General features: G+C 38.9%; 1 protein-coding gene across 9 annotated transcripts; it reads right to left on the bottom strand.

Moving 5' to 3' along the window:
- Positions 1–93: 93 nt before the first annotated feature.
- Positions 94–12700, bottom strand: LOC127378002 (mitochondrial carrier homolog 1). 9 transcript variants are annotated; one of them, XM_051426406.1, is made up of 13 exons: positions 12056–12457; positions 11779–11970; positions 10650–10734; positions 10458–10564; positions 9828–9890; positions 8478–8535; positions 7426–7477; positions 6174–6233; positions 5975–6068; positions 4264–4311; positions 4106–4173; positions 3732–3807; positions 94–2082 (listed from the first exon to the last, which is right to left on the bottom strand). In XM_051426406.1, exons 2-13 carry the CDS (start codon positions 11779–11781, stop codon positions 1996–1998), a joined length of 801 nt encoding a protein of 266 aa, XP_051282366.1. In that variant the 5' UTR covers positions 11782–11970; positions 12056–12457; the 3' UTR covers positions 94–1995. The 9 variants fall into 9 exon arrangements, 8 of the variants coding, with proteins under 8 accessions (XP_051282366.1, XP_051282368.1, XP_051282367.1 ...); XM_051426408.1 differs by having other exon boundaries at positions 10458–10559; positions 11915–11970; XM_051426407.1 differs by having other exon boundaries at positions 11779–11860; positions 12320–12427.
- Between the last annotated feature and the right edge of the window lie 12575 nt (positions 12701–25275).

Genomic DNA, 25275 nt, shown 5'->3' with positions numbered 1-25275 from the left:
GGGGAGTAGCAAAGATGTTATTGTCATAAGGACTGAGGGAGAATAAACGAGTCAAAATATGAACATCATTCACTTTTCAGTCACATGAGGGAGTAACACACATGTATGGCTTTTAATCAGTCCTCTGGGGAATGATTTAAATGTAACAGGTTGTGTATGATGGAATGAAAAAACATTTGAGCACAAAAATATATATATTTTTTTAAAACATCAAAAAGAAAATTCTTAAAACTTCAGGGTATAAAATTAAAATTCAAGACATGCTACTATACATAACTCCTACATGTACATATTTCCTATATGTAAGACTTTACATTGTAGCCATGGCGATTTTCCATGCATTTCTATATTCTATATACATCGTTTTTTTCCCCCATGTGTTCACATTTTTTAAATCATTCTTTAAATTAAAAAATATATATTTTTTGTTAGTCAGCAAAACCGGACACACAGATTGTTTCCATAAACAGAAACACAGACACTGTTTTGGCAAAGAAACGACAAACCTTCAGATACAATGTGTCCTGTTCAGTCCGAACTTCATGCAGCTTCAGAGCTGAAGTGGCTTCATATAAATAACACTTACTGGTAAATGGAGGACAGTCACTGGTGGGTGACGGGTGACTGGTAATAACAGGCTTGGAGGAGGATTAGGTATTACAAATACATGAAAGATTTAGACTTACTTTGCTAATATTATTGTAATATTTGTGTATCAGAGCAGTGGGTGAGGCTGCTGGTTGCTTTCTTTTTCCTACTGAAGGTCAATATTTGAAAGGAGAGTTTAAAGGGACACCATGTAACTGTAGAAACACTACAACACTACTTTCCTTTTCAAAATGTTGAAATGCAAGAGTGCTGTCAGGCACTGTCAGTTTTGTAGTTTGACCCACAATACTTACGATACTGTTTTGTTCAGCAAGATAATCTTCATCACAAATGATCAGGGAACTCTACGTGCAGGCAACATGAAGGAAGTTAAACATTGTTCACTTGCATATACTACCCACACTGCAATGATACAAAGCTGGTTGAAAATCAGCAAAGTTCCCCTTTAAAGAAAATTCAATGTTTTGTTTTCCTGTAATTACCACTAATTACAGTGACATAGTCTAGTAGTGTAGTTGCGGATTACAAACCCCTCGCCTCACCCTCCTGTTTCAAGAATGTAAGAGATGTGTAATGAAAACATAGATATGAATATTATATTCCATTTCTGACAATAGATCCTTCTAAATGTTACACACTGGACCTTTTAACTTTACTTCAGTCCCTCCAGGAAGTTGCAATTGCAACAATTAACACAGTTAAACCGACCCTCGTGAACTCTGCGTGACTACAGTTCAGTCCAGTTGCCGCTACTTTTCTGCAAATTTGACCAATCATTGTAGTTGAGTTTCACCATGTAAAACCATGCGATTTTATTCTCACTAGAGACAACTATTTGTGCAATTTTAACTACTTTCTCATTGCAGAAAAATTGCCTAATGTGCATTGCAGTTTTTTTAGAAAATCTGCAGTGAAATCAATCAATCAGCATTTTAGGCTCCAACATTTGCAAAAAAGCCTGTGAAATCCTGGAGGGACTGACTTGTGATTTGTAGTGAATTGTGTTAAACTCAGGAATATGTGTTATGGCTGTCAGTTGGAAATGTTTTCTGCATAGAGATCAGGGCATTTCTCTGGTTTGGTTTGTGTGACAGCATTAATTACTGCGGTGCCCATGAGCCCATGTTGGAGCATCATAATGTTTGACCACCACAGTCAACAAAACCCTGGACCATAGTTTCTGAACTGTTTGGAACTGCTGAATGAATCCGACCACCTGTATCCTCCCCCTACTGATCTGAAGTAAAGCTCCTGTAAAGAAAAGTTCGTCAGCGCTCTGTGAACTGCCTCTCTGCTGCTCCTGCAATGTGTGGATGGCGGCAGCAGAGGCTGACCAAGGCCGTGTCTTTGGACGATGTCTGTGAGCGGGAGGAGGAAGAACACCCCCTAGCTGGCAAAGTCAGTCCTCGTGGAGGGCAGGGAGGTCACAGGCACCCGGCGGAAAAAGAAGCTGGATCCTCTGAAGAGGTGGCCCTAACAGGAGGGGACACATACTGACTTTAAATGCTGTGGACAATGGACAACTTCAGTCCACAATATGAGCAGCACCCATATGGGATTTTTGAGACCAATACAGATTTTAGAAGGGGAAAGATTCACTGATTACTTATACGGCAGCCAGCAGTGGGAATTTTTTACCAGGAATTTAAAAAAAACCCAGACTTTTTCACTGATGTGGCAAAGCTACTTGGAAAGCTGCTTTCTTATACAAATAACTTTATACAGTATAATAAAGTATTTACGTTAAATATTCTCTAACATGTTCAGTAATTTGACATAATATGTCGCAGTGTGGTCGAGTATGTATATTATACATACTCAACCACACTGCGAACAGCTGCTTCTCTCTCACTCTGTGCTGCTTGCCACAGTGTTGTAATCACAGCGCACTCTGCTGGACAAACTCTGCAGTGACCCCAATATATTACCACAAGTATTTTCTTCTGCATTGTATACATCAGGGAAAAAACACATTGGCGCGTTAAGGATATCTATACCAAAACCAATACCAATATGTCTGTGATAGGCCGATTATATCAGCTGACCAATATATCGGTCAGACACAATCTTATAAAGAAACTGGTCATACTAAAGGAAGTGATTGGAATCAGGACAGGGGTTGTTCTGAACTCTATGTTTAACTCCGTAGATTTATCAGTATTCTCTTTTTGACATCCTCCCTCCAGAAATGACAATAACAGTCAAAAAGAATGAACCGCCACACACTGGAATGACTTTACTGTGAACAACGCCTGTCTGTACATGATGTGTGCAGGCGAAATGTGCAAAAATAAATCTAATATAAATCAGGCTAAGAATGATATATGAACAAAGCCCTCTGTACAAAGCTTCAGAATATAGATACAACTGGAAGGTTTGGTGCAGGTAAGTGCTACTGAAGTGGAGGTTCCTGGCTCAGATTAGGGTTGGGTAATTGGGTAAATGGGTGATTCCATCGTTTTTTGGTCATTTTGCTAATTTGATGGTCTGCTTCCAAAGAAAGAGCCGCTACTCAGCGACACAGTACACACACACACACTGAGCGGAAAAACAGCTGTAGAGCCAGAATATCTTCACATCTAACTCTGTTAGATGGTTAGTCACCTGAGTTGGTTTGGTGAGTTTTATTTCGTTTGACAAGTTTGAATGAAGTGTGTTTGAAGTTGAGTTCACAAGGCAATTAAGCTTTTAACATACCGCCCAACCCTAGCTAGCTCAGAGTGTGAGAAAATGGCCTTTAGAGATATGAATTGTAAAATTCACTATAGATAGATAGATAGATAGATAGATAGATAGATAGACAGATAGACAGATATCAGCATGAGACCTCCCCAGTTGATTAATTATGGAAGCCAAATAGCCCAAAATATCTAAATTGGCCGGTGCATGAAAGTAACAATGCTTTTGCCTGTAGTGTAAACCAATTTGGAACGTTGCAGGCAGAAACCAACCTTCTGTTTACTACTGCTTCTCTGGCTCGCACACACTGCAGACAGACAGCCACTAACGGGCTCACGCACGTAAACAAAGGTTCAGGTTGGAAAACACTGTGGCTCTTTCCTGTTGTGTCACTGTGTTTGCTCCAGTGTGGAAGAGGAGGAGAGCGGTGGAGTTAACTGTACCTTGTGGCTCAGGTGGTTCCAGCAGTGCACCCATGACCTAAAGATGGGAGAGTGGGGAGGAAGACCTGCAGCCAGCCTGACAACACAGAGCACAGCCAGTCAGACTGAAGCACCAGGACTGGAGCTGGGAGTAAAGACATGCAAGAAGCCCTAAAGGAACATGTATCATTTGGATCTGTCATACTTTATTTATTCATCCTTATTTCCTGCAAATCGTATTTCCAACCTGAAGGTCTAAATGTTTGCTTTTAGGTACGAGCTGCCACGCTGAATGTACTGACTATATGTGAAATCAATCATGTATACGAACAGCTCGCAGTGAAAATGTTCCTGATTATTAATTAGTGAATGTACTGTTTTAAAGAATGACTCACCCACAGTTGTTGACAGCCATGAGATCAGCCACCAGCATGAATGGATATGTTAGAACACTAACTGCAATCTAGAAAGAAAAAAAAAAAACACTCCGTTACTATGGAGTAAAGCTGCCTATGAGAAACATTTCCAATAACAGCTTGAATGTTGAACTTACGCCCATCACAAACTTAGTGTAGCTTCTGACTGCTGAGGCCTGACTGAACTGCAACACAAATACAAGCAGAGACGTCAAAATGTAGTGCTCATGTAACAGGACATTTAATTAAATATAATCAGTTAAGTTCAATTCAACTACAGGAAATGTAATCTTCCTATAGGTAATGGCTTGATAGCACCTGTAATACTTTATAACTCCCTGGTATAACTTTTGAAATGGATTAAGCTGAGATCACCTCGCTATCCAGAACAGCAACTTGACAAACTGAAACATCTGTACACCTCCATTATCCTGTGATACTTCTGAATCCATCATCAATTCTCAAATAAACACTGGAGGTGTAGTAACATGAGTCTCAAATAAAAAGGCTGCTCACTGATAAAGAGCAGGTAAAAAACACTGAGGGGAAGAGGAACTAGCTGTACTATTAAAAACACCTCACATGGTAGACTCAGTATAATGTCCATTACTCAGCACTCTGTGAAAACACTTACTTTGTAACACTAACACTGTTTTCATTCCCTGATCATTTACAGTTGTTTTTACTACCGTTTTAATTAAGATACCATCAATAAAACTCAACACTTCCTGTGTATGTTTCAAATTAAAAGCCTACCAGGAATAGAGAGAAGTATGCCATTTGATCTGCTGGAAGGCTTTAACTGACCCTTCCTAAGTCCCACTCCTTTTTGCTTTGTGCTCCAATAACAGTTGAGTAAGCCACGGTCAGAACCTCGGTCCACACCCCCCCTTTCCTAGTTAACTAATGATTCACTTAATCCTACCCAGTAATTCCATTGATTGGAGATTAGTGAAATAATTAGTGAATGAAAAAAAGTATTTCTATGAGAGAAAGTCAGGCTCACTTTTACTCATAGGCAAAGATATATATTGTTTATGTATTTATCCAACAGACACACCAGGCGGACGAGACATGTTAGAATGTGTCTTCCACTGGAGTTCCTGAAGTCATGCAAGTTGTGACTGTCAGTTCTGGAAAATCCTCTGCCTCTGAAGACCAGGTGTAAACTGCAGTTTGGATGTGTAAATTGGATTTACAGGCTCATTGTAGGCTAATGTATTATTTGAAAACAACTTTTAGAAAGAAAAATTTAGCAATTGGGCTGTTTATGAATGATCACAGTATCTGATCACAAGTCAGTATCTTTCTTTCTTACTTTTAATTTAAGTGCACGTTTGGCTGCATTTACCTCAGACTGTAGCTGCAAACTCGAGGACAACTGCAGCACAACAAACTGCATGATTTTCCCTCAGAGCAGCGCAGTGGATTAGTGCTGCAGAAATCTACATTATACTGAACTCATCAAGACAACGCGTTAACATGGAGGAAGTGTTTACATTGACACACAAAATAAAACTAATTAAAACAGAACTTTCTGTGTTATAGTTTCCCAGCCTGACTACAGCTGGAAGCCATAGAAAATGGTTAGAACTGCATCCAAATTATTTGGCTCAATACTGTTAATAAAGACATGATCCAGTATGACCCAGAGCAGGCAGAGACTATCTTGTTTTAAATGTGAACGGTTCAATCTTAGACTTTTTGCACTATTTATTTATATTTATACATGCTTATTTATACAATCGTGTTATCTGTAAATAAATGATTGTGTTAATATGAAATGATATTGATTGTCATAGCTTGTTTTTTTTCTTATACTACCATCCAAAAAGGTGATGGACTTACACTTTCATCTACAGCGTAGGTGTTAATAAAGTGAGCCAGGAGGTTACAACACCACAGGAAGAGAACCTCTCCCACCACATGGGGTACGAGACCACTGCAAACACACAAAACACTGCTCAGGCTGATGGAGGGCAAAGGTCAAGGTGAATGAGTCAGAAGAATTGTACTAATGAACAGTGAAAGTAGAAGTATGACTCACACATAGAATCCAGCAACTCCTTCCTCCTTAAAAATCTTCATAATACAACTGAACATCCCGCTGCAAAGGTGACACAGACTCCATTAACACGTGCAGAATGTCTGCAGTCAAAATGTTTGGCTCTTATCGAAATTTTAACAGCCCTGAAAACTGATCTTTGAACAGCTTCTGAGTATGGGTATTATCTGCTGAACTTTAAATATTTAGAGTTATTTTACATGACAGAGGTCTGTATTTGTGTTGTGCTCTCTCACTGGTTTGAAGTAGGCGGAAAGTTCTTCTTACTTATCCACCAACATATATTCTGATATGCTATATCTGTGATATCTACACATCAGTCCTTTTACAAGTTAGGATGTTGTTGTTGCTTAAATGACAATGGAGACATTGTTAAAGTTAAGATTTTGATGTAAACCCCCCTTTTTAAAATATTTCAGGCCCAGCATTTTGCCATAAATACATTTGCCATTCATGAATGTTTTTATCTTTCGTGAGTTGTAGTTCTGTAAAAGTTTTTTATGTTTTTTATAAACCGAAGACAAATTTCCACATTGTGGACAATAAAGTTTTTCTCTCTCTCTCTCTCTCTCTCTCTCTCTCTCTCACTCACCAAGTGGTCACATGATGTAGTTATCAACTCAGTAAGTCAACCTACAGTTTCCCAATCAGTGTGTTCACGTAAACAGGGCAGTGTTTGTAGCATATGACCAATCACAAAGATGGAAAGTCGCAGCACAGCGGCATATTTTACAGATGAAGAGCAAACTATAATATTACACAAATACAAAGAAGTTGAACACTTAATCCAAGCTCAAAGCAACACAGTTCCTGCTGCCTGCTGCAGAAAGAACAGCTGGCAAAAAATCTCTGACTGTGAAAGTGCAAATTAATTTAAATCCGACTACTATTACATTTGTGCATTACCGTATATTATATGTGTTGCTTAGATGTATTCATATGGCTTTTGATACTTTAATCTGTCTGTTGTAGGCTGATAATAAAATTGCTCCAAGCAGTTAGTAATTAACACACAGAATCTTCTGTGAATGGTGATGTCATTTTCCAACAGACAGTGCCTATCCCATGCATAACCTGGAACCTCTGGAGCAGTTCAGCATAAACCTTGCTGTTACTATGGCGATATACCATTATCATAGGACTGAGACTTAGTTACAAGTATTCCTTTGCCATGTTTTCAAAGGTTTTAAAAGGAAATATTGTGGCATATCTGCAGAATTATACAAAGTCTTACCTGTACTTGACCTCTCTGCCAACAAACTGGGCCATACACCGCACTGACATAACTGCCAATGGAAAACAAAACAGGTAATCAACCAGTGTACCTTTTGGCTCTTATGACATTACATTCCACTTAATACCAGCTTTAAAGGGAGTGACAGCATAGCACATATTGTAGGTAGCACAAAAAGATGGATGTTTAATCGTTCAATGATAAAAAACTGTTACTGTTTCAGTTTCTCCAATGTTTTATGTCACTGTTGAACTGAATATCTTTGGGTCTTAGTTGGTCGGACAAAACAAGACATTTGAAGACATTACCTTGGAAAATTTGTGATGGGTATTTTTCACAGTATTTTAACATTTTATACACGAAAGGATCAATTGAAAAAACAACTTCCCAACCAATCAATAATGAAAATAATTAGCTGTAGCCCTAGTTTGGGTTGTGAACTTGCTTTTGTAGATGAGGTGGAAGCTTCCAGAATATAGCCACATAATCAAAGACACTTTTAATGGTGAAATACACTTTGACAACCTTAAAAAGGGGCAATATGTAGGAACTGGCCAGTTATTGAATTCATACCACGAACAAATAGGGGGCAGCATATCGCCACAGTAACTGCTAACTGTAGCTGCTGTTAGCTATTTAGCTCAGTTAACCTTGCAACCTTGCAGCTACCATCCTATTACTGTGCTTGGACTGGGACTGACTACAGGGACAATGAAGGCACTGCAGGTTCAGGCAGGGACAGGTGAGGTGTGAAGTGGGAGAGGAGCGAGAGGGAGGTTGGGCATCAGTCAGCAGCCCCCCCTCCAGAGGCCTGAGCATGGGGTAACTGCGGTGTCAGCCCAGGGGCGCCAGAAAATAAAACCAGCAAGAAAACTGAGGGAAGACTGGACCCTAGAGTGACTCACTATGGACTCTTGAGGTAAAAGAGGTATTACGAGGCAGGACGGGACGGGGCTATCTGATTAGCATGCTGACTTCTTTGCCATAAAATCAAAACTGTTGAATATTGTGAACAAATAATCTTACATATTGCACCTTTAATGAGGACATACCATGAAAAGGATGAGTGGCTACTCTGGACAGACACTGGATGATCATCTCATGTGAGGTCTGGAGAGAGGAAACAATTCAAAGAGACAACCTGGTATTAAGTATAAAGATTTGTTCCAAAGCAAAGCAATGAAAAAAATGTAGAATTGAATTTAAAATCCTCCTCCTCACCTATAAAGCTCTTCATGGTCAGGCCCCTTCATATCTTAAAGAGCTCATAGTACCCTATTACCCCACTATAACACTACGTTCTCTGAATGCTGGGCTACTTGTGGTTCCTATAGTCTCTAAAAGTAGAACAGGAGCCAGAGCCTTCAGTTACCAAGCTCCTCTCCTGTGGAACCAGCTTCCAGTTGTGGTTCGGGAGGCAGACACCCTCACCACATTTAAGAGTAGGCTTAAGACGTTCCTCTTTGATAAAGCTTATAGTTAGGGCTGGATCAGGTGAGTCCTGAACCATCCCTTAGTTATGCTGCTATAGGCCTAGACTATTGGGGGATTTCCCATGGTGCACTGAGCTCCTCTCTTCCTCCCTCTTTCTGCACTCATTCATGTCCCATTAATGCATGTTACTAACTTCACTTCTTCCCCAGAGTTCTTGTGCTTTCTCATCTCGCAGGTTCTCATGGATCCTGGTGGAGCCTCCTGCCATGGTCCTGCTTGACTGCCATTGCCAATACTGTTGTTGCTGTGCACCTGTCTGTCTGTCTGTCTGTCTGTCTGTCTGTCTCTCTGTCTCTCACCCCAACTGGTCGAGACAGACGACCACCCACCTAGAGCCGGAGGATCTGTCCTAGGTTTCTGCCTTTTAACAGGCAGTTTTTCCTTGCCCTTGTCGCCAAGTGCTTGCTCATGGTGGTACTGTTGGGTCTCTGTAATTAATGTTATAAAGAGTTCAGTCTAGACCTGCTCTATTTGAAAAGTGTCCTGAGATAACTTCTGTTATGAATTGGCGCTATACAAATAAAATTGAATTGTATTGAATTGAAAAGGGATTGTACAGGATGTGTCCTGAGTAGAGCAGGGTATCTTTTTTAATTTTCTACCTCCTACCTGTGTTTCAGTTCTGATACTGAAACAATGCTTTTCTTGGCAGCTTACTTTGAGGAATATAAACATATTTTTTCCATTCAACAATGGAAGCTGTACAGGCATTTTGCTCTAAATAAATCTAATATTGGCAAAACGCAAATCTGACAGTCATCCATATTTAAACAGAAACTCCCCAACAGAAAGTTGCATTAAGTATAAGGAGACATTTTAATTATACTGTCCAGTTAGACTTAAAATGAAAGAAGTCACCAATGTTGCCACAGATTTCAGTTTCCATGTTATTCAGGAGCACCTCTCACCTCTTGGACCACTTTCCTGAGTGAAGTCTGCTTGTCATCTCTCTTGGATAGAAGCTCCACCTGCTGAATAAAGAACTAAAATTACTTGAACTGAAGCCACCTGATGTATCCAGTCTTGCGCCGATGCTCTGCCCTCCTGTTAGTTCAGGAAACAAACAAGCAGCAAGGATCAGTCTCTCATCCATCGTAGTTGTAGGAAAAAGTTCAAGAAAAAAATCAACTCCGACAGCAGACAGACGTGTGCATGAGACGACTCAGACAACCGTGTCATTCTCTGGATAGCTGACAGGCGCTTCACCTGTCAGATTGTCTGTGCCTCCCTACCTGCCCGCTCACCTCTCATTGAAGATGAATTACAAGGCATGTCAATCGCCCCCCCCCCCTCCAAAAAGACCTATACTTCTCTGACTTCTTCATAATTCAAGTCTGTAACAGGTGAGTAACTGATATTTTTTACTGTGACATAATATCTACAGTTAAGGATTAAAGCTAAGCAATAATTGAATTTCCCGCCAATCAAATGGGTCAATGACTGCTAAATACAAAATGTTTCAAAAACATATTGGCATCAGTCTTCATATTAATAGCAAATAACTTTGCTATTCATTTTTACTCTCAGTCCTTGCTTACCTGTTTAACCTTGCTCCTGACCACAGTGGAGATGGCACTGGACATGATACGAGGTGAGAGGCCACGGAAGAGTCCTCTCTTTCCATCAACTTTCACAATGTGCTGTGCTGAAAACAAATTCACTTCCTGTTAACTGCTCTCTAAGTATGTCCAGTAAAACGGGGAGACATTGATTATTCACAACTCACTCACCATAGGAGAAGAAGCCAGGCAGGTATAAGACTCTACGTCCAAACATAGTTGAGCCCACAGTTGGAGGAAGAGGTTCGTGACCCACCTGGAAACAACAGTGACTGAGGTTAGACCTCTCGGCTTTATGGGAATGATTGGGTTATATTTGTATTGGCAAGAATACGGCACTACAAGGAAACAGGGGTTACGATTCAATGTATATTGTGATACTGTAAGCAAGGCCATATATTGTATCAGGACGTTGTTAGGCTTCACAGATGCTGTATTCTTTCAATATATACTATATCTATCACAGGACAATCCTTTCCCTTTCCACACACACACTTTATATATATATATATATATATATATATATATATATATATATATATATATATATATATATATATATATATATATATATACATACATATATATATATAATACATATATATATATATATACATACATATATATATATAATACATATATATATATAATACATATATATATATATATATATATATATATATATATATATATATATATATATATATATATATATATATAATATATAATATACATATATATAATATATATAATATATATATATATACATATATATATATATAATATATATAATATATATATATATACATATATATATATAACATATATATACATATATATATATATATAAATATATATATATATAACACATATATATATATATACACATATATATATATATACATATATATATATATAACATATATATATATATATATACATATATATATATATATATATATATATATATATATATATATATATAACACATACATATATATATATATATATATATATTATGTAGTCTGACCTAGGCATACCTCAAATAGGCAAGTCAAGAAAATTTTTATTTATAAACCCAAAATCACAATTTGAAAAAGAGGATTTACTTTATTAATTCCTTTTTTTCATTCAGTATTTTACACACAAACACATCAGCCATAACCACTCAACATGGCTATCACATCTCAGCCAGTGTTTCTCTGTGGGACTGTTTTGGAATGGACTAATAGTCGAAATGGTTTAATGGACTTTTAAGTATTGCTGATGAAGCCTTTTCCAACAGGGCGAGTCCTCTAACCATCAAAGCTCTTCCACAACGGTTTGATGTTGAAGGAAATGGATTTCCCTGCAGTCACCTGACCTCAGCCCTCTGAGAACATCTGAGGACATTTAAACAGGGAGAAGTATATATCTGTTATAATGCACTCACTTACAATATCATTAAACTTGAGCTGGAATGTGATTCTCAGTTCCTGCAGCTTACCCAACTCTAGAAAGAGACAGTCATAACTGAGAACATGTTTGACATATTTGCAAATGAACAATTATCTAACGTTATATTAATGTTTCTAAACCTCACTGCACCGGACGAGGAGCGGTTCTTTGCCGTACTGCACCTCCTGTTACCGGAAGAACACCCTGACTGCAGTGGGGCTCTTCTGAGTGGGAAAGGACGGTGGGTGGACGGTGGGTGGACGGTAACGACCAGCGAGCCGGCTGCCGTCGGTCGCTAAGGAGTAACGTTACATGGAAACAGCGCAGCAGCGGCGTTTTGATAACGTTACCATATTACGGTTGCTGTTAGCTAACGCTAGCTAACCCACACCAGCTAACGTTACCTGTATTAGCAGCTTCACGTAGAGCAGCGGGTGTGTGACCGCGGTGACTCCCGCTCCCAGCAGCAACACTGCCGCGTCCACATCCACGGGGGTCGGTGTCACGTCCTGCTCAACACCGACTACCTGACCGGACAGGGTTTCTTGTGATTCCATCTTTAGTTACCGTGAAAGAGAGAGACGGTTCATCCCCGGTCGGCGTCAACCCGTAACTACCGTTACTACAGAAACACCTTCCGCTTTGGACTTTCAAAATAATATCCTCGGCTTCAGAGGTGATTTAGGTGTCTGTCTCGAATAAGATGTAACAAGTCGTTTATGAGACGCAGCGACCGGACGGGGTGTTTCTGGTTCTCTCAGAACTTATTCTGGTCACGTGACCGCGGAACCACAACACGTGGGCGGAGTCTAACGGTCGCTCGTGCCAGAGCAGAGCCATGTGGTAATATCATCAGCGCACGTGTGCTCCTGTTTTTGTGACCTCACATAAGCAGAGGTGTGTGCACGAGGGGGCTGATAACGTTACCACATGACGGAAATGTCCCTCAGCCTCAGACAGTCCCAGTTCATGCAGTTCCAACACTGTTTATGGAGCCCAGTTTGCACAAATGTTCAAACACACATTGGCACAAAATAAAACCTGTATGAGCCCAAACTGCATGGGATTAGCATGGAGTGGAAATGTCTGCAAGAAGGCACTTGTAGGTACCCATAGAAACCATTTGCATGCTAGCATGACATGGTTGGCAACAATGGATTTGGTTTCCAGCTTTCAAACAGAGCCCGTTATATCTCTTCTAGAGGATAATGATCAGTTTTCAGCCCCCCCCCTGGAGACACCCCTGTGTGTCACAGAGTACACAGATGAGAACAGAGATGTAAAGTAGTTATCAGATAGCATAACAAAGACCGATACAAACACAATTTTGTCACAACTTTATTTTTCATGCCAAGACTATATTTTACAAAATAGCTATATAACTTATTTTCATTTAATGGATATTAGTTGTTTTCCATTTCATATATAAAGCAAAGGGAAATTATTTATTCTGTATGATTCACATGATGCTACATAATAAATAATAATAATACTTTAAAAAAAAAAATCAAAATACACAGTAAAAAAACAGCTCAAAATTCATCCAAATCCAAGTTTTACACAAACTTCCTGCAGTTATTGTGTTCACAGTCTGGGTTCATTGTGCAGTTGATCTGTTGCTCTCTATTGTTATTGTAATGCATTGGATATAATATGAAATATTCATCAGATATTTGACTTAGTCACTTTACTCAGTGATAGAAAAGGGCTCCCTTAAGGAAAAGGGTTCGGAACCAGTGCACTAACATCGGGCTAGATACAAGATATCTTTTAAGATACAGGGATCAGGAACTGCAAGAAAATGAACTCTGTTAATTTGCTTTGAAAGTCTGATGACATTTCAACAGATGAATTTGAACGAAGGAGTGCTGCACATCCAGCAGGTGGTGCTATTAGCCTTACAATGGTCCAGCTGTACTGTAACACAGGGCTCAGTGTGAATTAGTGATGCGTGGGTCGGGGTTTGTTCCAACCCGCAGGTCCCGCATTTATTTAATAATTGAACCCGCCCCACCCCGCCCCGTCGCTATTAAATACACCTTAAATATGTCATTAAATAAGGCTTTTATTTGGTCTGACAAATGTGCTTGAGAACAGCCCTTCGAGTGGCACTGGAAACTGGCAACAACAAATTCAAATCTTAATAAAAATAAATATATATATATATAGGCGCTTTTGTGGTGGATTTATCCAACAGTGTTGTTAAGAAGGAGGCTGTATTGGACATATTTAATCCTTAATGACCCGACCCGCGGGTTCACTAGTATGAATGGCTTCAAGATTTAATGTACATCATAATTATTTTGGTTTGTTTGTTTGTTTTTGTTTTTAAAAATATATTTTAGGCTTATATTGCCTTTATATTGCTGCAGCAAGGTCTCCATGAAATAAGCTGCAAAGCCCATGGCAAATCCTTCAGGGTCTGTTCAGTTTAGTAAACAGGGTGTCACCTCCACCTAGTCAGGCCCTTCCTATAAAGGTGTGGGTGCAGCAAGAGTATCTATGTCTCAGTCTTCATTAAGTGAATTTTAAAATGTGTATCTGGGGATCACAGCACAAAAAGTTGGGCACCAATGCTGCCATCAGGTGGAGGAAGTAGTCGGATTCTGTACTTCAGTAAAGATACAACACTGTATTAATACTGATACAACACTGTATTAATACTGTCCTGCTGTTACTTAAACATATCATAAGGAAATTTTAACTGGTTATGAAACAGTCTCAGTTGAAGACTGATGCCCTATGTGACCTCTATAAACAAACAAGACCATGAGAGAGAATATTGGCTATATAGTCTAATTATATAGTCTTTAATTAGTCTATACTTTTTTTATGCAAAAATGTTGATTTTTAAAGTAACCAAGGTTTCAGCTAATTGCAGTGAATTAAAATGCACAATATGACCCTGTGTGTGGTGAAGCAGAAATAAAAAGTAGCATAAGAAGAAATTCAATTCAGTTCATTTCTATTTGTATAGCACCAAATCATAACTGATTTCAGGACACCTTGCAAATACAGCAGGTCTAGACTGTACTCCTTAAGAACAAACAACAACAAACAAACAACTTATGTAAAGTACAAGTACCTAAAATTTGTGCTGAAGTGCATACTAAATGTTACATTCCTCTGTAACATAATAGAATGGTAACAAAATATTAATGTTAATTCAAATCTGGGTCTCAACAAGTGGGTCACAGCGTTTTTCTTTTACAATGATCCTATACTAACAACACACACATCAATATAGAAATACAGTCCATTCAAAACACTGATTCATTCATGTAATAGACCATTCATTCCCAATGGACAAAAGATTTGTGAAAATGTCAAGGAGACACTTTAATTTACATATCATCTGGTGTCATTGTTTGTGCGTGGTGCCATCACCATGTCATTCATGGCAGCCTATTGAACATGAGTTCATATGCATATACTTACAGCCTCTTTTTCCACATCAAACCAAAAAGTCAGATCTGATGCGTTGATTGGTAGGAGCAGAGGAGCTCACACACATGCACGCTCCCTTTCACACACAAACAAGCGTGATTTAGTCGCCGTTGCGTGGGTCAGTTGATTTACTGTCATCATAGCAGAGGCTGGTTTCAGCCCACCAACTGTTTCCATTCACACTGACAGACACAAGCCCTCACACTGCAGATGGATACATCACTTATTTAATACTGCTGCTGTCTACGCAGTGATGCAGTGGTAGTAAAAAATGAGGCTTTAACAACCAATCCTTTCTTTCATCACAACAGCCTGTCCTTATGTCTCTTTCCCCAGTTTGACTACCTATTGTATTGTAATGTCTGGTGAGAGATGTGAATCAAGGAAAATAACCATGATTTCTTTTTTTAAATATTATTTTTATATTAAACTTACAACAAGGAGTTTATTACTGGTTATGAAACCAGTACTGATACTTTAATACTGATGCCTCTTTGACCTACAAAACAAAAGAGACCATCAGCGGTAAGATTGGCTATTAGTTAATCCTAAAGTCTGCCACTGGGTCGGATTCAGATGGATTCCACTTGAGTTCATTGCCACAAAACATTAGAAACACTATTGCTTTTGTCCACACGGGCCGCCAGAACCCAAAATGAAAGTTCCTTGCAGGGAGTTTAAATATGGATCAAATGGCGATGTGAGAGGTGTCACTCGTAGTGACGACTCCAAAAATGATCACCAACTGTAGTTCCTTGAACAACCACTTGAGGCTGGCTACAGAAGTGAGCGGTCTCCATAAACCTCCATATTAATCATTCCTAACAACTGTATATGGGTCTGAATTTTCATATAACTCACTGTTTAGATTATATTAATCCTTAAAGTTGTGCATAATTAAGGTCATGGCCACTTTGAGTGACAGATACAGGCGGCTGTTTTCAGTTAACTGGTTACATTTAGCTCTACCCACACGCCACCTCTTTACCCATTTTTGGATCAGCCGGGAGCCTGCAGAGTCAGGGCTACCAAGATGTTGACGGCCAGAGTTGACCACATTGAGCTTCACGAGGGCTCTTCAGAAACATGCAGTTGACGTCATGGAGACTATGTCCATTTTTATTTATACAGTCTATAGCTTATAAATCCAGGGCTGAATTTTTCTGCCCCCAAGTGATCAACAATGTGATAATGTGATCACACAATCCCTCAAATTAGGACACTTTTGTAGAACAAGACAACTTGCTCTATTTTTGTGGCAGTGCTATGACAGTGGTATTTTTCTGACCTTTCGCACTGTTACTGTTTTTCAACCAAATTTCTGTTCAAGATTCTTGAATTGAATCTAGCAAACCAGTTTGAAGTTGTTTAAGAAAACTGGGGGGAACCACCTTTATTTTTTTGGTTCCAGCTTGGAACCAACTTTTTGGGTTCAGGACTAATTCATTTTTGGTTGAAATGCTCTGAACAGTTAAAAACTAGGTGAACGGAGCCGGTTCCGTGTTGGTGGAAAAGGCTTATATGAGATATTTTGGTACTACCATGATGTTTTCCACCAAATTAGCTCTGGTTCTTGAACCGGTTTCGTTCAAGATTCTTGGAACCTTGGTTCAACAACCTCTATGACATGCCCACTTTGGTTCCCAAGGAAAAGCAGGGAACCAACTTTTCGAACCAATTTATTTTTGGGCCTAGGGTATTTTGGTACTGCCAGTGGCACTAGATGAAAAATCAAGGGATCATCAAAGTCAGGAGGATTCATCCTTTGAGAATGATGGATGTCTGTACAAAATTTCACAGCAATCAATTCAATAGCTGTTGAGATATTTCAGTCTGGGCAAAGCGATGGAGCGACTGACCTGCATTGCCAGATCTACACTAGCTTGGCTAAAACTCAAAAGAAAAAAAGCATTAGCCTCATGATATGAAATATTAACTGTGCTGAATGTCGACTTCCAGTTTTTATTGTTGTTGATTGTTGTCGGCTGTTGATGAAGCGAGTCTTTGAACTGATTGTAAATTACACTTCGATGGGCTTGGTAAATCCCAATGTGAAACTGCGTGTGAGAGTAAACCGAGGTGTGAATTTGCATTCCTCTTCTATCCTGTCAGACATAAGTTGAGATTAAATCTCTGCGCCCGTCAGCTCATCATAAATTAAAATGATGGAGTCTCGTGTGCTCGTTCATATCTGCACAGCTGGGTCAAGTTCAATTTTTCCCCGCCACACTTTAATTAAAAGCTTCTTCTTTTTCCATCTTTTATTGATCCCAGGGACATCATTTTTCTGCTCTCTGATATACACGCACAGCTTGTGTGTTTTATTAGCTGGTGGTTGTGCAGGGTGTGGATGGATTGGTGCTGTATAGATTTCACCCGACATGAGGTCAGTTGGGTTGTCCTCAGCTTAAGGTAGGGTCAAATTCTGACAGCAGGTTGACAAATTGTATATTGCGTTATTAAATCACACTCACGTGTCTTGTCACATTGTTGATACAGTTCTGTGAGCAGAGGGTATGTGGTTGGTAATGCCTGAGGGTCTCTGCCGTCTTCATTTGATATGCTAACATCCTTATATACAAATATATAAGGAGATAATATGTCACATGATTTCCAGCTTGTTGTTGAGTTCCAACCCCAAGTATCCAAAGTAATTGATAATGCACATTTAAAGTGAACTCTTCTTTAAGAATAACTGATTATAAAGACAATTTCAGTCTAACGATATCTGTGTGCAATAAAAGCTGGGTGTTGCTTTTCAGTGCACCGGTAAACAGAAGCTAACAGCCATATGTTTCTCAGACATTCTCAGCACAGTTACGTCATCCGCAGTATTTGGGCTGAATGCCGTGAAATGAAAAAGTCTGTAGAACAAATTTATATAAAGTAGCTTGAACAGCCACCCCCTGGTTCAAATATTTCTTCATTTTTCAAGAGATGACACTTGTTTGGAAAAAACTATATGAGATCAAAAAATATATCTTCCCTATAAAGAGTTTGGTGTTGAACAGAAGGCCATAGATCAGCTTGCACAAATATTGAAATATGGGGCACCAGTTATGTCACATGCTGCATTAATTGGACATGCTGGGTGTTTTATGGCACAGGATGTACCACATGCATAATATGCGCCTTGTGGCACAAGAGTGTCACTTTTTGTACCATGAGAGGCAGTAATGAAGACAATACGTTTGGAATAGTCTGTTTAGAATCATCAGTCAGTAACTGTACGCAGGTAGTTTCAGTTCGGTGGATTTAAAGTTATGATCTCTGCATTATTTGCAATCTTAGACTGCTGACAGCCCTACAACTCAACCACTGAGGAAGAATACAATTTTATACAGTCTGGAGACATCACTGTGCTTATTACAATATCAGCAACATTGTACCAAAACACCCACAGGCCTCCTCTCTGTCCTATAACAGGAAATTCATTTTAATTGAATCTGTGTCATTAGTCTAGACTGGGGCTGCCCAAAGAGTGGCTCACAGGCCAATGTTGGCCCACTATAAGGTTCCATTTGGCCACATGTTTCTAGAGAATAAAAAACAAACAATTATTCTATAAATCACAATTCATAAGCACAGCAGGCAAAATGACACTGTGCACAGGAAGTCAGTCAATTAAGGGAATCCAAGTACCTTTTTGCATCTTAACAATGCAATAAGTGTTTGCTTTTTGCCCTTGGCCCACCATTAAAGGTCCAGTGTGTAGGATTTAGTGGCATCTAGTGGTGTGGTTGCAGACTGAATGGAAGGTGACCCACAGCGTCTCTAGATAAAAAGATCTCATTTTTCAGGCGATTATACACTAATGAAATCATACCTATGAACATTATATTCCATTTCTGCCAATAGGTCCTCCTACATGTTGCACACTGGACCCTTAAATGGGGATTGCAAATGGTTGAGCACTGTTGTAACTAGAAATCAACTAGAAGTCTGAGTGTCAAAATGAGGAGAGAATTGGAGAAACAAACCAGCACTCTATGAGATTCATGGTTTGTAATTTCCTGTCAACCCTGACAAATTAAACACTTGCATTAATATTTCTTTACCTGTCTGTGCTCAGACTACCATCGTTTCCCATTATTGCAATTTTTCACATTTCCTGTGTTCCTGGAGTGTCTTTATGAGGATCTATTGGTCCTGAGGTAATGAGACAATTATCCACCAGTCCCTCGTGTTGATACTACACAAGTACATCCAGCTCACACATTAGAATCCCGGTAAACACATATAGAGAATAGATTCTCTGTAGCTCTTCAGGAAAAACGGCCGCCTAGACTTCCCTTCTACTAAATATGATACTATCTATAAGAGGAAAGTCTCAAAGCACCAAATCTGGAATGTATTCTCTTTAGCCAGATGAAAGCACAACGTTTGAGGTTAAACCAAAAGTAAGCCCACCCTAATGCTTAAAAAACCCACAGGGGCAAGAACAACAAAACACAGTCACAGTTTGCAATATAGCATTTGCCTGAGGGACGAAGGAGGCAGAAGGAGGAACTGGTGTGGGGTCTGGAATGGGTCAGCCAAGATGGAGGTCTTTATGACCAGAAGGCTGTTTCACAAAACCGTGATAGCGCATTAAACAGTGATTTTCCAGTTATCCTGGCTGAGTTTAGCTGCGACTCGAAAGAAAATAGAAAGCAGCGGCATATAGGTTACCATGGAGATTTATTCTGTGCAGCTAACCTGCTCCAGACCAGGCTTGATTAATCCTGCTGCTATCTGTTCAGTCAGCAGTCATTCTGTGTTATAAGTGTGTACACTTATTTCATGTTCTTATGTCTGTATTTGCCTTATTCTTGTTAGACTCCACTAAAATACTACTGGCAGGCTACTGCCATTCAGTAAAGTAGCCTACTGTTATTAATTTGACATTATTATTTTGTAATTTTTTATGTGATATTATTACTTTTATATTGTGTTATATTGCTGCGCTAACGTTAGCAGCAGCATGTCCTTTGTCTGTCCAACAGTGTGGGAGAAACAGTGATTTTTAAGGTGGAACTGCTTTATTCAGTGTTTTTAGCGGTAGAAGCATACTGTTGGTTTAAAATCCTGTATGTTAGCATGGCTACTATCAGTGTTGACTTAAAATGACATTAGATTCAGGCTAATGAATCAGTGTTCAGGGATTGGTTAGAGTGGAGGCAATGTCAGACTGGAGACAGAAATGAGTGCAACACAGTTCTGTCTGATATCATGCAACTGAACGCCATCTGTTGTTAATATTATATTCTGATTGATTGCTAAGATATGTTACACTGAAGGCAGGTCTGGTGTTGCTGGACCTTTTCCCCTTTTGTCTTCTGGGTAATGTTTAGAGTCATTTTCAGAACTTCAGTACGTACACAATCATAATTCCTTTCGCCTCTTAGTAAACAGCTAGTAGACCACCCTTCCTGCCTCTATAGAGCCGTCTCCTCTACAAACTATGTATCTTGTGACACACGTCACTCCCTACCCCCCTATGCACACTATCTCCGTAATCCAAATTATATTTGGCCTCTCCAGTAAAGACATCAGAGAATGGACAGCAGTTTCAATCACTGGCAATCAATCGCTAGATGATCCATCAGCCTCATACATCTCTTTTTGTCCTCGGAGCTGCAATCTCTGGCTCCCAGCATGCCTTTGTTCTAGTGGTCTGTTTTTATCAGGCCATTTAAATGTCCCTCTTATGTGTAGAGAGGAGCGGCTGATGAGACTGTGGTCCTAACAGTGAGGATGATGATGACTCAACAGCTCGGTGCTCTCATGCACTGACAAGGACAGAGGAGGTTTGCTTTAATTCTTGTTAATCAGTGAAGGTGACCTCATCTGTGAGATGTGACAAACTCATTAGCAGCAGAGGCTTGTGTGATGTTGTTAAGCCGCAGACACACACGAGGGCTCTGGTGTGGATCGTCATCCACTGTGCCAGGATCTGATATATGTCAGGAGGGCTAAATGCAATAACACTGGCTGTTACTGCGGCTGTCAGAGCTGGAAACATGCTGGGAGCATGAAGATGTGTTTGACTTTGTCCTGTTCTTCTGTTTGACAAGAGTTCTACAGCTGCACACACAGACAAAGTTAGGCAATCCATGCTCAGGTAGTGTGAGAACTAGGGTGTGTTTCCATGGTAACAATTCATGACGAATGCTGAAATCAGTGACACCCACTGAATAGCCACCAAACTAAGGAAAACATACAGAATCCCTCCCATGTTCGCTGTTTTTGTTTTATGTGTGGCATCCCAAAAATGACTGTGACTGGATTTAGCCTGCAGACGACACTGCAAAAAAAAAGCCCTGTTTCTGGGTCTTATTTTTTGTATAAAAAGAAAAATAATCTTGTCAAGCATGTTTTGCATGAAACTCATTTTAGGAAAATATATCTAACATTGTCTTAATAAGATATTACAGATATTGAGCTGGATTTAACCAGTAATAAGTTACCGCAAAGATTATTTTCCTTATTTTTAGAGGAAGACCACTTGCACATCTTCTCAGTTTAAGAGAGAGTCGTCTTGTCCCAGTGTTGTAAATGAAACAGCTGTTTTTCATTGTTTTAATAAAGAATGCTTCTGGTTCATTTAAGACACTTATTTTTATAATGCTGTTTAGAATAATTTTATAATTGCTAATTATTACTTTTAGATTATGGTACAAATTGTTAAATTCAGCTCAATAAAGTGACTTATTTTAAGAAAGTCTATCTTAAATAACCTTATTACAATTGTAATAAGATAATAATAATATATCTAATAATAGTTTTGGCATTTTTGGCATTTCTTCTAGTTTTATGGACCATTACAGTTTCAAACAACATATTTATTCCTATTCTTATGTTACAAACGGTACATCCAAGAAAAATTATTTTATTTAAGAATATTTGTCTTGTTTCTTAGGGCTGTTTTTGCAGTGCACTGGGACTAAGAAAATTCATGATAATGCACCATCATGCTTTAATGGTAATGGCAAGAAGAGCATAGCTGTCGGTATCTTTATTGAAGTGGATAGGGATGAATCACACTCATGCATGAGTCATACCTCAATAACAGCCTAATTTTACACATGATCCATGATGATGAAGGTACAGAAAAATATGATTGAAATACATGATTTAAAAAAAAATCATTGTCAATTGTCAAGAGCCTCCAAAATTTCACAAATCATGTTTTTTTAGGGGAACTCAAGTTCTATTGGATGTGATTGTTATTTCATTGTAGCGATGCCTTTATTCAAGTTTTTCTTTCATAAGCCAGTGGTAGCAAGACAGTCAAGAGGGATTACTGGGTTAGTTATGTCTCTTAAATGTCGTGTTGTTTTTGAAAATTAAATATTATGATATGTCATTATCATTAAAAATACAAATTATAGATCATGGTGGAATTTTTACGACCCAGTCTTTCAAAATTATGACGAGAAACTCCAATGTAATTAGAGATCAGACACCATATTCACACAGTTAGATAGGAAAGGCATGAATTAATTTGCACGCACATTTATTTCAGCCTGGAAGTGCAATGCACTGAATGTAATCAAGCTTGCAATAGACCTTTTTCATGGCAGCCATTTGGACATGAAATAGTAGGGTAAACACAGGTGTTACTAATAATATTAATAAAGGTTTCATTCCATTTAGTGTGGCAGTCTTTCCAGTGAGCCAACATGCCCAACAGCAGCACTCTGACTCTGTTTGACCTAAATGGAACAGAACCTTAATTACTATCATTGGTGACAGCTGTGTTTACCCTACTATTTCATGTCAAAATGGCTGTTGTGAAAAAGGTCTGTTTAACATTTACTGTCTGTCTGTTCACCCGGCCTCAGAAACGTTCATTAAGTCAACAATAACAGTATGTAAAATATTCTTACTGAAATTTTTGTGTAATATTTGTACAGATTACATCCAATTAGTCCTAGATTGCTGTGGACTAAAATTCCGTATTTCACAGTTTTCCTAAAGAATTGCAATGCATGTCGTAATGCTCTTAGGCATTGCGAGAAAGTAAATAATTGTTTAAATAATCTGTATATTATTTATTCAAAAATCCACTAACCATGCCTAAAGGCTCAGGTCCTGAGGGTAAATGTGAGATGTTTGCGTTGCACGTGTCTGCATGGTCTTCATTCTTAACCCTAGAAACAAGGAATTGAGTTTGGTGACTTATGGCTCACCTTTTTGCGGGGGAAAGCACAATGATTGCTCCAATTTACACGCAGAAAATGATTCTCTGCCCCTAATAAACATAAAGCAAAATTTTTTGTCAAATGTAACTGAAATATATGAGTTTATTTATTAAAATAATGATACATAATGTAAACATTGCACTTTTTTTTGCACAAAATTTACAAGTCAACATTTTATACTTTTTACTCTTTTTTTGTGTACAGCAATGTTGATGTATTTGGAATAAATTGCAAGCTCTTCCAGAATTCATGAGTGGTCGAATTTGCGTTTGTTGCAACCCAACTTCCTGGAGGGACTGCTCCAACACCAAAGTGAGTTCCAAGCACTTTAGGAGTGATTTATACCTTTCCTATTGTATCATGCAATATCAAACAAGGGTGGAAGGGGGAGGGGGGCACCATAAGTGTTTAAAAGGAGATAATGGACACTGTCGGACAGTCTCTCCTTGAGAACATGGTGTTGCACTTGTTTGTACAAAGAGAGAGAGCTCAAGAACCTCAACACACTTCACCAACAACTGTGTCAAGTAGGTGTGAATTGTCATTTTTTAGATTTTATATACTTTTCATTTTTTTGATGTGAGAGGGGAAGATGTTTCAGACAAAGAACACTTCATTTGGAGCACACCGACCCCTTCATTCAGCAATGTGTGGTGACCTCTTTGCTGTCTTTTTGCAACCTGCCTCTGACTTTCACCTTAACTGTCAGCTGGAGTTGTGCAGTGTGTCTGTCCTTTTGGTTTGTGGTGATGCTGCATTGATCTGTTTGGCCTTAATCCTGCTTCAACACTTTAAGTGCTGGAGAGGAAATGCATGTTAAACAGACTGTGTCAAAGTGCTGCCAGGTGGTGCAGCTGGAACTCGACTATATAATATCATATACCACCCCTGAGGGAGGTTAAGAAGGGCTACCACTGTCACTGTCCCTGACTCACACGATACTAGATAGATAGATAGATAGATTTATTCATCCCCAAGGGGAAATTCACAGTACGTGTGAACTATGTGTACTACTTATACGTACTGTATAATGAGATTATATTACACATGATTACATCCCCACAAGATGAGGCATAAGCCACAGTTTGGTATGTAATACCTGAATTTGAACAGATTCATGTCCTTCCATCCCTTGGCTCATGGGTAAAGCACATCCAGCAGTGGGAGCTGTTAGAGTCCTGCAGAGATTAGCCACATCCTAAATCAAACAGGCTCATAGACCCTCCAGATGACTCTAAAGCATCATTTTTATTAGCTCTGGAGATAAAGGCCAATACATGCAGGATTAGAGCAGGAAGACACAGCTCGGTCCAATTTATACAGGCCTATAAATTACGCTTTCCAATTCAACTTCCTGATCTGCGCTCTATAAACAACGACCGTAAAGGTCTGTTAACAGCGCTCTATTCCTGCCTGCTGTGTTTGAAAGTGTAAGAGCACCACCTCCAGAATTTAATTTTCATTATTAATGAATGCCTTCATAATTGTGACTTATCGTGTGTGAACAATCATATGTATGAAATGAAAATATGACTTTGCCTTTATGGTTATTGGCTGCAATAGATAGAAGCCATCAACGCACAGCACCTGTTGCTGTTAGGATGTTTTATGTTATTTAGGCTGGTTTTAGGTGAACAAAATAGTATTAACCCAATAAAATCCACAGTGGAATTTTCTGTTAAAACAGTTTCAATATAGATTCATTAAGAAACATGATAATCTGTTGC

The sequence above is a fragment of the Dicentrarchus labrax genome, unplaced genomic scaffold, assembly GCF_905237075.1.
Source record: "Dicentrarchus labrax unplaced genomic scaffold, dlabrax2021, whole genome shotgun sequence".
NCBI lineage: Eukaryota > Metazoa > Chordata > Actinopteri > Moronidae > Dicentrarchus > Dicentrarchus labrax.
Note: the sequence above shows the minus strand (reverse complement) of the source record. Positions and strands in the feature narration are given on the sequence as shown.

Excerpts from the sequence above, each read along its gene's own strand:
- LOC127378002 (XM_051426402.1), bottom strand. The coding sequence starts at position 12,472 with ATGGAATCACAAGAAACCCTGTCCGGTCAGGTAGTCGGTGTTGAGCAG. Across the intron at positions 9,891-10,457 it reads TCAGGAGCAAGGTTAAACAG|CAGGTGGAGCTTCTATCCAA; the intron begins GTAAGCAAGGAC and ends TTCTTTATTCAG. Across the intron at positions 8,536-9,827 it reads TCAGGAAAGTGGTCCAAGAG|ACCTCACATGAGATGATCAT; the intron begins GTGAGAGGTGCT and ends TCCTCTCTCCAG.